General features: G+C 30.5%; 2 protein-coding genes across 2 annotated transcripts in view; one reads left to right on the plus strand and one right to left on the minus strand.

The window, feature by feature from the left end:
* The window catches only part of LOC122271803 (putative sodium-dependent multivitamin transporter), a 37291-nt gene extending 26990 nt beyond the window's left edge, over window positions 1-10301 (plus strand). The window contains exons 9-11 of the mRNA XM_071184231.2: window positions 4901-5091; window positions 7793-7890; window positions 10088-10301. Coding sequence (XP_071040332.2) covers window positions 4901-5091; window positions 7793-7890; window positions 10088-10188 — 390 coding nt within the window. The 3' untranslated portion in view covers window positions 10189-10301. The remainder of the gene's footprint in view (window positions 1-4900; window positions 5092-7792; window positions 7891-10087) is intronic.
* LOC107447615 (sodium-coupled monocarboxylate transporter 1) overlaps window positions 1-14138 on the minus strand; it is a 170977-nt gene that overhangs the window by 128727 nt on the left and 28112 nt on the right. The gene's annotated exons all lie outside the window — the stretch shown is intronic.

The following is a 14138-nucleotide window of genomic DNA, read 5'->3' on the forward strand; positions in this document are numbered from 1 at the left end:
GTATTAATATAGTTTGCTTCGGCTATACTGATACAATATCAGAAAGTACTCTTTTTCGCGGATATAATTGTGTGGGCAGATGAAAAGATTATATCTTTCATTTTATGGATTTTTATAGAAATTTTTATCATTTTTTTCCCTAGCTGTTTGTTATTTTTTATTATTATTTTTCACTCCCCCCCACCCCTTTTTTTCATATGTCTGTAATTTTCCTTTGTTTTATCTTCATTTTGAACTTTTAACATTTAACATCACTTTTCGCTTGTCCTCCATAAGAGCATGATCTAAATAAAATACATCTGATTTCATTAAAATCCTGTGTCTGTTCCCCTGCTCGGTCCGACTGCATCATTTTACACACACACACACACACACACACATATATATATATATATATATATATATATATATATATATATATATATATATATATATATATATATATATATATATATATATATATATATATATATATATATATATATATATATATATATATATATATATATATATATATATATATATATATATATATATATATATATATATATATATATATATATATATAATTCTAACTATAACGAGTTTTTATTAGATACTGATATATATAAAAACGATTTAATTAATAGCCATTTTCCTAGTTCATTTCTTAATTTCTATTTTAAAAAAATCTTAAAAAACTTGGTACATTAATTTTTAATTTTTATTTAATTTTTCTGTTTTAAGAATAAGCTCTGATTTTTTCAAGGTAGGAACTAACTATGATAAACTATTCCTAAAGCCACTGGACGGAATAGTTTGGATGTATGACCTTTTATACTGGATTAGTTAAATATTTTTTAGTTACTTTTTAATATTTGTAGCCTCTTAAAATTAATTTAATTTAATTTTAATTGTCCAGTGTAATAAACAGTTTATTTATTTATTTATTTATTTAATTATTTTTATTTTTGTATAAGTGGAATGGGCTCTGGTTCGTAAAGAACCACCCCAAATGAATGCAGGTGATACGTGTATACTTTAAAATTATGTAAGGTTGTATGAATGAAGAATAAAACCTATAAACGGTTTTCTATTCCTGTATGCAGGCTCTGATTTTTAAATAAGTCACCCTATGAAAGATGGATAATGTGTATTCTGTAAAATTATGTTAGATTTTTTGAATGAAGGATGAGTCTATAAACGGCTTTCCATCCTGACAGACTGACTTTTAAATTAATTTCCCTATTAATGATTTTTTTTTTCTTTTTTTTTTTAAGACTGCTAATTTATTCAATCCGTTAAACATTTTTATTTTTATTTCAATTTTATTACCTTTTTACTAATTGTTTCTCATAGATGGCAGCACTAATATTTTACCTAAACATTTTTTCTTCTTCTTCGATCAAATGTTTTTTTAAATTTATTATATTCGATTCAAGCTATAAGCAAGATTTTACATCTTCGCGATTTTTGTTAACTGTTTTATTATTGTACTTTTAAACCTAAACCGCGTTTTAATTCACGACGGTAAGTTTGATTTCCTTTTACATTTTTCTTTTATTTCATGATTTTTTACAACATTAGGTTTTTGCGATATCGACACATATAAAGAATAATTTTTATCTTAGGATAATTATTCTTTATTCAGAAATATCGCATTATTTATGGCAATTAGATGTGTCTTGACAACGACTATTTGCCTTTACCATTCTTGTTTCTCTACCATTCAGTTTTTTATTTTTATTTTATTCATGTTTTTCATGTTAATTTGTGTGTGTGTGTGTGTGTGTGTGTGTGCGTGCGTGCGTGCGTGCGTGCGTGCGTGCGTGCGTGCGTGCGTGCGTGCGTGCGTGCGTGCGTGTGTGTGTGTGTGTGTGTGTGTGTGTGTGTGTGTGTGTGTGTGTGTGTGTGTGTGTGTGTGTGTGTGTGTGTGTGTGTGTGTGTGTGTGTGTGTGTGTGTGTGTGTGTGTGTGTGTGTGTGTGTGTGTGTGTGTGATATAGAATTTCTCATGATAGTCTTTCTGTATTAACTGATAAGCTTAAAACATATGTTTCTTATCAAGTTTAAGATGTAGACGTCGGCCTAAAAGGTCAAGATGTACCAAATAAGGCCAGATAGAAGATTATTTTCTGAAGTAAATTGGCAATAACTCGTAGATAAAGTACGCATTAAGATAGTCCCAAAAATTTCCCACCTTCAGAGTGGCGATATCCTTTTAGCGAATCAAAATATCTAAATTTTATCAAATTAATGACGTTTCATTAAGATAAGAAGATCCTTGCAACCATACCCTCTCGAAACCTCCCTTTAAAAGCTCGGGACAGCCAAAAATGCGTGTCTTTTTTCATATTTTCAAGGCTGGATAAATCTAGGCCAAATCCAAACATAACAAAAATTTTAAATACAGCAATATTGTTTTTAACTGTTATAATGTCATCGTTTCATGTTGTCTGGTGTAATTCATCATTATTCATGATTGCTTTACTTTTTTTATTTTACTTGAAACATTTGGTTCAATTTATAAGCATTTTCAGTTCTGTGTTCTGAATAAACTTGCTATTTTCAGCAACAGCAATCAACGCATTTAAATTGTTTAGCAGAAAAATAACAAAACGCACAGTAAACAATGTTGAATACATTTAATATGGCAAAATATACAGTGGTGGCCAAAAGTGTGGACACTTTTTGAAAGTTTCATGTTTTTGAACTTTGTGTACTTGCAGAATATATTAATTTTCACTTAAATACAAAAGTTTATATATCAAATTGAAGGTAATTCAATGTAAAATTTAATAATGAATACAGTATTACAATATCTGTATTACAAAAAAAGTTATGCAACTAATAGCTTCCCAGCTTCTTTTCATTGAGTGAACGACTGTTTGAAGTTCATCTTTCGTAATCACATGGTGCCAAGAATCAATTATAGCTTCAATAAGTTGTCTTTTATTGGATGGACGTTTTATTCGTGCAAGAATTTTCAAACGTCGCCACAAATTTTCAATTGGATTGAGATCAGGACTGTTTCTTGACCATGGTAATATTTCTATGCCTTTATTTTGAAACCATGCTTTGCATACTTTTGCTGTGCGGCATGGAGCTGAATCCTGCTGAAAAATAAATGGTGCGTTGTTGGGGAAGAGATCCCGGATGGAAGATATCAATTTTGGTTTCAGGATAGTTTCGATGTATTTTTTGGCATTCAGGATGCCAAGAATCACTTGAATTCGGCCCACACCATCTGCAGACATACATATCCAAATCATAACATTTGTTGGGTTTTTTGTAGTTGCTTCAATGCAATCAGGATGAAGTACTTCACCTACTCTACGTCTCACGTATTTTCTATCATCACTACCAAAGAGCGATATTTTACTCTCATCGCTCCAGATTACTTGCTTCCATTGATTTTCCGACCATTTAATGTGTTCTTTTGCCCACTTAACTCGTTTTTCGCTTTGCTTTTGATTTAAATATGGTTTTTTCGTTGGAATTCTAGCTTGTAGTCCAAATCCTGATAACCCTCATCTTATTGTTCTTGAACTTACTCCAATACCCGCTGCATTCATTTCACATCTAATGGCATCTGATGAAGTTTTTCTATCTTGAAGGCATAGCCGTATAATTTTTCTATCGGCAGTAGCACTTGTACATTTTTTTTCGGCCTGATTTGACTTCATTTTCCACTGATTTGGTTTTTTCATAACGTAAACAGAACTTTCGTACACCAGAACAAGTCACTGAACCACTAACTTGTCTTGCAATTTCAGCATAAGAGAGGCCATTTTCTCTCAATATGACAATTCGGCTTCTTTTTGTAGATGTCCAATTAGTTCTTCTTGTTGATGACATTGTTTAAAATTACTTTAATTAAAAGAAAGGACTTTAAAATTAAAGAACAGCAATACTCTATTTAATTGTACTAGTATGCATCATTCCGCAAAATATTTCCATAACAATAACTCTTTTGCCATCCAAATAACCTAAACTATAGTTACAGACATTTAATTGGTCCTAAGAACAGTGTTTGTGATTGGCTAGTACACTTTTATTACAAAACACGTCATTATTCAAAACGATTTATGTTTGTTTGTTCTACTAAAATGGGCATAACTTTTTTTGTTATACAGATATTTTAATTCTGTTTTTGTTATTAAATTTCACATTAAACTACCTTCAATTTGATATATAAACTTTTGTATTTAAGTGAAAATTAATATATTCTACAAGCACACAAATTTGAAAAACATGAAACTTTCTAAAAGTGTCCACACTTTTGGCCACCACTGTAGTTATTAATGCAAAATAAATTTAATAATGTAAAATAAATTCAATAACGTCAAACACATTTAAATGTAAATACATTTCAAGAGTAACAATCAATCGCATTCAGGAACATTGTAGTAAAAACTAAATATATTGGTTTAAACTGGTACGTATATTATAGCAAATGAATTTAAGGCCGTCTTTTAGATCTAAATTTATCATTTAAAAAATTAAACTCTATTGACGTGGTAAAAATATTCTTTAGTATGAAGAAAACAGTAAAATGCGCAAAAATACGAAGTACAATGAACACATACGCACAAAAGCAGCACTCTCTGAATAACTTTTGATTTAATGATTGTATTTTCACGTACTGAGACTCAATCTTGATGGCACGCTGGGGTGATCTCAAATATGCTAATTATCTAGTGCAGACTATATTTTAATTTGAAAAACTAAACACTAAATATAATTTTTCACGTATAAATATGCATTTTTATATATAAATATAATTTACATATAAGACTTGCTTAAACTCTATTTCTCAGGAATTATTCGACCGATTTTGTTCCGTTGAGCATTAAAATATTACTTAAGAAATAACAGCAGGAAAGTTTAGTATTTAAATTATACGAATTTATTTAATTTCAGTGTATATCTTTTGCTGTGGTAGTGACTTGTGTAATAATGGCCTGGATTGCACTAAGCTCTCTTTATTCGGGATATGTTCAACCTGTATTACCTCTGAGCATTAGTATGTGTCCTTCATCACAAAATCAAACAATGTCTGACAGTATTTTTAATATATCCTCATCAACATTATCATCACCAATTACGGAAAAGTAAGTTTTAAAATTTTGTTTTCAGAAGTTTTAAATTGTTTTAAAAGCTCAACATTTAAAATAGTCTTTTTTTTTAATCTTCTGGAACAGTGGTTTCCAATTTTTCCCCCGACTGTGGAACCCTTTGGCGGAACCCCGAGACTTAATGAATCAATTTCATGGAATTTTTTTTTTTCGATTTTAAATTCATTCATTATTTTAAAATATTTTATGCATGAATGACGACTGAATTTTTTCCTCATATCATTTCATCAATATTAGTCTTAAAATAGGGTTTTGTGTTAAAAAGCTCAATTCGCAGGTTTGGAGTGGCAACTATCGTCTAGTTCTTAATTTAATTTAATTAATTGCATCAACTGAAAAATAATCAATGATGCGCTTTCCATTCAAATAAAAGAAGAAAAAAATCTTTGAGAATTATAATCAGAGAAACATACTTCTTCATTGTTGAATTTGGTACTTTTTATTGGATACGAAATACTAATGGATTTTTTCACAAATGTAAATATCCATTTCATAATACATTCACAATATTAGTATTAGGAAAACATTGTTTTGAAATTTATTTCTTATTTCTTAAAATTAAATAAATTCATTAAAAATAACGCGAATATTAAATAAATAATAGACTATTATTTGGATATAAATTTAATTACAGGTAAAAAAAATCTTGACTAGTAAAAAAAATTTTAACTGTCGGAACCCTTGAGATCCTTTCCTGGAACTCAAGGATTCCGCAGAACTCCATTTGGAGACCGCTGGTTCTATTTCCGATTACACTTTGAAACCCACACAGCTTGAAATTGATAAAATAGATAATCTCCGCAAATAAAAGTGGTCTGAGCTTATTGATTACCTCATTGTTGTCATCATGCTAGTGGTCTCCGAACAGTAGAGTCATAACATAAAAGCACCTTAACCACCGTAAGAATTGCTGCGAGGCACTTTTTTTTTAAATCTTGATAAAAAATGTAACTTATAAAAAAGATGCTGCTAAGTTTGATTCTTTTTTAGTTTTTAATTAATTTATTTAATTTAGTTTTTAATTTCAGTTTTTAATTAATTTATTTAATTTAGTTTTTAATTTTAATTTTAGTTCATAGTTTTTAATTAATTTATTTAATTTAGTTTTTAATTTTAATTTTAGTTCATAGTTTTTAATTAATTTATTTAATTTAGTTTTTAATTTTAATTTTAGTTCATAGTTTTTAAATAATTTATTTAATTTAGTTTTTAATTTTAATTTTAGTTCATAGTTTTTAATTAATTTATTTAATTTAGTTTTTAATTTTAATTTTAGTTCATAGTTTTTAATTAATTTATTTAATTTAGTTTTTAATTTTTTAGTAAAGTAAAACTTTAACTGTCGGAACCCTTGAGATCCTTTCCTGGAACTCAAGGATTCCGCAGAACTCTATTTGGAGACCGTTGGTTGCATTTCCGATTACACGTTGAAACCCGCACAGTTTGAAATTGGTAGATTAGCTAGGTCCACAAATAAAAGTGGTCTGAGCTTGTTGATTACCTCATTGTTGTCATCATGTTAGTGGTCTCCGAACAGTAGAGTCATAACATGAAAGCACCTTAACCACCGTAAGAATTGTTGCGAGACACTTTTTTTTAAATCTTGATAAAAAATGTAACTTATAAAAAAAGATGCTACAAATTTTGATTCTTTTTTTAGTTTTAGATGCGAAAAAAATTGAAAAATAATGTTTTCTAGGAATGGTTACTTATGGTTAATTAATTTAAAACTTGTTGCGATTTAATTCTTATTTATTAAGCGACTAATTTATATTGTTTAATTTTATTAATTTAAAAAGCAACAAGCTTAAAAATTTCAAAAATGTTTACTTAATAAATTAGAATTTGGTAAATAAATTTAATAAAATACATTACAATGTATGAATTTTAAAACAAAATGCTTTAAATTATTAATCATAAATAAATGAATTACATTTATATAAATTTCTTTATAGGTTTACTGGTAAAATTCGGAGAGAATGAACGATTTAGAGAAGAGTTAAATAAATTTTTATTGTTTTTAGTTAACTTCCAAAAAATTTATTGATATTTACTCTAAATATTTTCTGAATCCTATAAACCTCAATATTATCACTCAATTATAAACGAGGAGTTTTAGCAAACAGTATTCTAATTTTATATAATACTTTTCTGATAAAGTAAAGTCAATACAATTCCAGTATTTTTCATAAATGCTATTTAGTCTTCCAGATTTTAAAGTTCTGAAAAATATTTTTCTTTCTGCGTACTATACATTCAAAAAAGTTTACATTAACATCCAAATTTCCGAAATTATTAATCTCATAATTTTATCGCTTTAACTTTTTGAGAAAAATCCATAGAAGTTACCTCAGAAAGAATAATTTCTTTCAATCTTATGAAAACAAATGTCTTATTTCTCACTTTTTTGAAACTTAATGTCAAACCATATGCTTTCATCGAAAGTTTGACAAAAATTTAGCAAAGATATTAAAAAAGCAAAGCATGAAATCAGAAAGAAAAAACGAAAATCTAATTTAAATCCAATTTGGGAAGAGAATAGGACTTTTCAATATCATTTCACACTCTTTAAATATTGTCACTCATCTCATTTAAGTTTTAAAATGATGAAATATTTGATGAGTTGGTTTGAATATAAACATAATAAAATCAATAATAAATAAATGATTTTTTTCAGGAATCATTTTGTACTGTATAGAATGACATTTGTGTGGTATTCTTCTATTGGATTCTTTCTAACATGTTTACTCACAGCTTTTGCTGCTTTAATAACAGGTAAGTATGTTAATATTCTTTCATAAGCAATATATCAGTTAAAACAATTCTTAAAATAAATTTATTAAAGGTTTAAATTAGAACATTTTAAAGCATATGTTAAACTAATAAACAAGCTCACCGGACAAAAAATTGGTTCCCCTAGTGCACAAGCACCGATGAATCCTTTGGTTTCGTTAGATGACGCAGGGGTCAAGTGACGTGCTCAACAGCGTGCGCACTGCCTCGACGTGATCAATGGCAAAAAGCCATCAGTGAGATATTTTCGTTTTAAGCAAAACTTGTGTGTAAATATGAGTAAGAGCAATGATATGGCAGAGTGGCAAAAAGAGGCTATTGTGTTTGGTCATGACAATGGTCAAATGAAGTTGCTGGATTTGTTGGTGTTTCGATGCGGATTGTTCAACGTGTTTACAAGCAGTGGTGTCATACACGTGGTCACAAAAGACCCTCATATATTTAAATATCCTCATATATTTCCTCATATATTTAAATTTACATCAATTTTTAAATTTAATGTTGTTATACTTTAACTTAGACTGAAATTATGCTAAAAGAAATTAACATTAAAAGTTGATAATTTATATTAACATATTTGTTTGATCAAAATAAATAGATTCCAATCACAGTTTAGTAATGCATTGTTTTTTTGAAACCATGCATTAAATGTAAATATTTACTAGCAATGAAATATAAATAAATAACTGTTCTATGGAAATAATAGAAAAAGTTCCTTAAGGTACCCAAAATGTTTAAAAGGATTTTCGGTATGTAGTGCATGACCAGTTTTAAATAATTGAAAGTAAACAGATTGCATACATATTCTAAAAGACAAAATTTGAAGAAGTATTTCAATCAGTTTGGTAATTTAGATATAATAATTGAACCAAAACGCCGTAACAGCGGACCATAAATATGTCGTATTTCAAAAGGAAAATACATGGTTTGTCAACTTGACAAAGGTTGCTAAAACATGATTGGATTCTTCTACTCCATGCACCATTTTCACCATACCTCATGTTCTCAAATTTCAGCTATTTCGTAATAGAATTTTTTTTTAACTATTTCGTCAAGATAAAATTTCGTGTTGATAACTTTGTGGAGAGGTTTTGAAAAAACTGTGACGTATGTGAAACTGAAACAGTATTTTTGGTCAAAAGTGGCGCAACTGAAAAAACCAGAAACGCGCTCTCTTGACATAAAAATTCGCTTGGTTTCAAGCATCCTTGCAGGCACTGGTAAGTGGCATAAGTAACAACATTTTCTTAGAATATTACGAATTTAACAAGTATGCTGAAATAATAATAATGATTTCTATCTCTATGCATGTCATTGCAATATGAGCTGTATCTTCTTTTGTATTATATTTTAAAAAATATTGACTGTTGTGCAAACTATCGAATTATTCGGAAAATAATAAATTTTTATTTGTCATCATTATCAAAAATTACAATGCGTTTATTGTTCTTTTTTTTAAATTATAAGTTATCTTTAAATTTTTTACAGCTGTATTTTTTTCGCATTTTTCACATTTACATTAAATCCTATTTAAAGTTTCAGCATACTTTTTTTAAAACTTTATCGATCTATATGACAATCTTTAATTATACTACCTCCATTTCATTATATGCTACCGATAATGACCAACGTTTTGTAAAATCAACAAAAAAGTCCTAGTTTGCTGCATTCAACTTAGGAAATAATTTGTTTTATTATACGGTTTCAGAACTAGTTATAAATGTCATCAACAGCGGACGCGTTTGATCAGAAAAAATATGAAATAATTCTTTCTTCTTCTTTCCATTTTAACTTTCAAATGACGATTCTAACTAAAATGGTTACGCGGAGAACTGTTTATTTTATTCTTTAAATGCTACCACGTTATTGTTGCTAACGATTATATTGAAATTATTTCTTTTTATAAATTCTTCCAAATTTTAGAACGCCATATATCAACGAACTTCGAAACTTAGTATGAATAAACTCTTTAGTTTCCTGAGCAAAGCGAACACGACCTTCTTTCCACTTTTTTTTAAATCGTTGGCCATTTTTGGGTATCATAACATATCAACACATTGTTAGCATTTTATACATGGAGATAAAGGATATTCAATAAATATTCTTTATAAATAAAAATATTTTATATGAAATAAAAATTTATTTAATTATTTGATTTTTGTTTCTTTACTTTTTGTAGGATGGAAAAAGAATGCAATACCTGCAGATTCTAAGTGTTTGAGTCCTGTTACTCAATTTTGGATGAAGAAAAACCAAGTATTTGTCCAACAAATCAAATAGATATATTTGATACAGGGTACAGAGACACAAGTAGAATTTTCTTCATGAAAAGTTGTATACACACAACTATGTACTCGAAATGCTCTAAATCTCAAATAAATTGAAAGTTTTTATTGTTGTATTGATGAAAACCACTATTGTCATGACAATAGCTTACTCTTTAAAGTTGTTAAGCTTTTAGCTCCAACAGGACACCGGTGTCCCTCATAAAAAAAATTCTCCTTTTTTAATTACACTTAAAAATATATTTTGATATTTTTAAATTTTTGAAAAATTAATCTAATAGTTACTAAAATTGAAGACTTTACTTTTTACCTAGAAAAATACACCGGTGCTTCATGCATAGTTCATAGTTTTAAATTATTGAAATGATAAAAATAATATTTTTTACTCATTTTGTCCTACATTATTACAAAATAAAGAAAAAAGTATAAAAATTTGTTTAATCAAATTTGTTCTGCGTCAAGGGAATAGAAATTTTTAATCACATTAAGGTTTCGCGTTCATAATTTTTAAACCTATTTATTAAAGAGAAAAAAATCTCCAAAAAAAATTAACTAATATTCAAATGATTGTTGGACTACATAATCGTGCACAATCTTACAGTGCAATATTGAAATAGCTACAGGGACAAACTTTGCTTTGAATAAAATGTTGCTCCATTAGTTTCCGAATTTAGAAGAATTTATGAAATGAGTAAAATTTAGTTATTCCACCAGACAGAATGAAATAAAGTATTAAGATTATCATTTTGTACGATTCAAGCGAAAATATATGAAGCTTATTCCAAAGAAGAGGTCTCCATGTTGCTTATTTACATTTCAAACCATTGAATCTATGCATATTTTTATTAAGCCTGTTCTAATTTTTTTAACCATTCACACCAGCTTGTCATTATGTCCATGTGAAAGCAATGAACTTCATATTTCATATCGTTGTAGAAAAATCGATTAGAGTTAGAGTATAACTTTATGACTGCTAGAAGAACAATAAACTCTGAAACACTTAACTCAAAATCAAAAATAATAAAAAATGGTGTACAAACATGTTATACGTGGTATATACAGAGTGGTCCCGAATTCATGGTACAAACTTTAATGGTAGGTACAGGACATTGTAACAATGATTTATTATATAGGAATGCATAGTCGCAAGTGACGCGGTGAGGCGTAAACAGGAGAAATAACGGCCGAAAGGAAAAACAAAGATTTTATTGAAAGCGTTGTTGACAAGTGTCATGTTTACACTAAGTGTTCAAAATTGCGTCCACCAGAAGCGACACATGCTTGACAGCGTCGGTGGAGAGATTGGCGTACACGTTCAAAGATGCCTGGTATTTCACGCACACCTGCAGCAGCTACAGATATGCGAGCGACGAGATCCTCATCTGAGTCAACTGGAGTCTCATAAACAAGATGCTTTAGATGTCCCCATAAAAAGTAATCGAGGCTCGATAAATCGGGAGATCGGGGTGGCCAAGGGATTGGTCCACCACGCCCAATCCATCGAGCACCAAACGTGGCATTCAGGTAATTCCGTACATCAATGCTGAAGTGTGCTGGCGCCCCATCGTGCTGAAACCACATGCGGTCGGAACATCATGCAGCAGTTGTGGTAACACTTCTTTCAGAAAAATAAGATAGCTTCCGCCACTGAGTCGCGTGGGTAGTAAGTATGGGCCAATCAAAAAGTCGTTCACAATACCAGCCCACACATTAATACAGAAACGTTGTTGAAAAGCATGTGAACGCGTCGCATGTGGATTATCGGTTGCCCACAAATGAGAATTGTGCGCATTAAGGACACCCTCGCGTGAAAATGTCACTTCATCTGTAAATAGCACATCACCTACGAAATCCAGCAGCAACGCACATTGCTGCATCACCCGCAGGCAGAAGTTCACGTGGAGAGGATAATCTGCCGGATTCAATGCTTGTACTTTCTGAAACTGGAAGGGGTGTAAGCGATTTTCGTTTAACACTCTGCATACAGTCTGATGACTCACACCTACGTCACGCGCACCAGTTCCTGTGCTTGACTCGGGTCTATCAGCCACAATGTTCAAGATACTTTCTTCCAGCCTTGGAGTGCGTACAGCTCTTAATCGACCAGCGTCATGTCTGTTAACGTCGAACGCAACTGTTTCACACAGTTGACGATGTAACCGTTGAAGAATTATATGATCTGGCATTCGTCGATCCGGATACTTCGCGCGATGCACTCGTAACGCAGCTCTGCCGTTACCATTTGCACGGCCGTACATGTAATGCATGTCTGCTTTTTCTGCATACGTAAAGTCACCCATCGTCTACGGCAATGATACCAACCGATCACTCCATTTCTCTTTCCTTTTATTTCCCCTGTTTACGCCTCACCGCGTCACTTGCGACTATACATTCCTATACAATAAATCATTGTTACAATGTCCGGTACCACCCTGTATATATATATATATATATATATATATATATATATATATATATATATATATATATATATATATATATATATATATATATATATATATATATATAGGATATATGATAAGGGGTATATGATATATGATAGAGGGATATATGATAAGAGGAGAATATATAAATATATTCTCCCTCAACTTTCAACACAGAACCACAAATTCTCAGAAACTCTCACGTGTTCTTAGATTTGAAGAAGGAACTAAATTAATCTCTTTTTAACCTAAGCTTCACCACTAATAATATAATATGCTTCACCACTCTCGCAAGAACATGGCACATGGACAGTTAACTGGTTCAGGTAATTATCAAGATAAACTAGTTCAAGTTATATGATGCAGAATTCAAATATATATGTATACAGGGTGTCCCGAAACGACCGCATAAACTCTGCGCAGCTAGATTCCTCGTTGGGAGTTCATAAAAACAGCCCAAAAAAGCGCTCCTGTACGATCCATAGTTTACGAGAAAGATACGAAAAACAAAGTATGACGTCACAGCCGGTGCAAGGAAAAAAAACACTTTATTGGACATATCAGCAACAGTATTTGCATATCTTTCCAGACGATTATGTTTAAGACGGACACTTTGAACATCTGATTTAAATTGTGCATTGTATACTGCTGTTGATATGTTCAATAAAGTGTTTTTTGTTGCACCGGCAGTGACGTCATACTTTGTTTCTCGTGTTTTTCTCGTAAACTATTGATCGTACAGGAACAGTTTTTATGTACTCCCAACGAGGAATCTAGCTGTGCAGAGTTAATGCGGTCGTTTCGGGCCACCCTGTATATCGATAACAGTGTCTTCATGTAGAAAATAAAACAAATATTCAACTCTTAAAATAATAGAAATATAATTGAAAATAAACATACTTTTGCATTTAATGTTATTATATTACATTTTATAATAGTCGTTGAACAGCCGACCCAATTTTATGGGCTTGCGACTACTAATGTTCAACTCCGTAGCCTTGTAATTTTTAACCCAATCCAGAGGACAAGGGAATTAACAAAATTTTGAACTTAACAAAAAATTTGAAGGGATCGGGATAGCCTGGTTGGCAGGGCACTGTAATCGCGTTCATGAGAACGGGAGTTCGAATCAAGAAGGCTGAAAAATCCTCGTTCAGTAAATAGTGATAGGAGCAAATTAAATCTGTTGGGTCACAAAGTCCTCCATATTTCCGTAACAAATTATGCATCTGGACGTACTGAGTTGGAGATTGATCGTGTTCTGATTAAAGTCAAAATTACAATCTGTGGATATTTGAGTGGACTCGCTCTATAGACGAGTGTAGTAGAAGTCGAATTCTTGGCAATAGATGGCGCTATAGGAAAACTAGAAAAATCACACTCCCCTGCTCTAATTACCAACGACAAAAAACTAGAAGATCTTTTTTTATAATTACTCTTACGTTTTCCAATGTTTTTTTATTGATTATGATTAGGGTATTAATTGCATCTTCTTGAAATC

The sequence above is a fragment of the Parasteatoda tepidariorum genome, chromosome 10 (assembly GCF_982258835.1).
Source record: "Parasteatoda tepidariorum strain Cologne lab strain chromosome 10, Ptep-v5.0, whole genome shotgun sequence".
In the NCBI taxonomy this organism is placed as follows: Eukaryota; Metazoa; Arthropoda; class Arachnida; order Araneae; family Theridiidae; genus Parasteatoda; species Parasteatoda tepidariorum.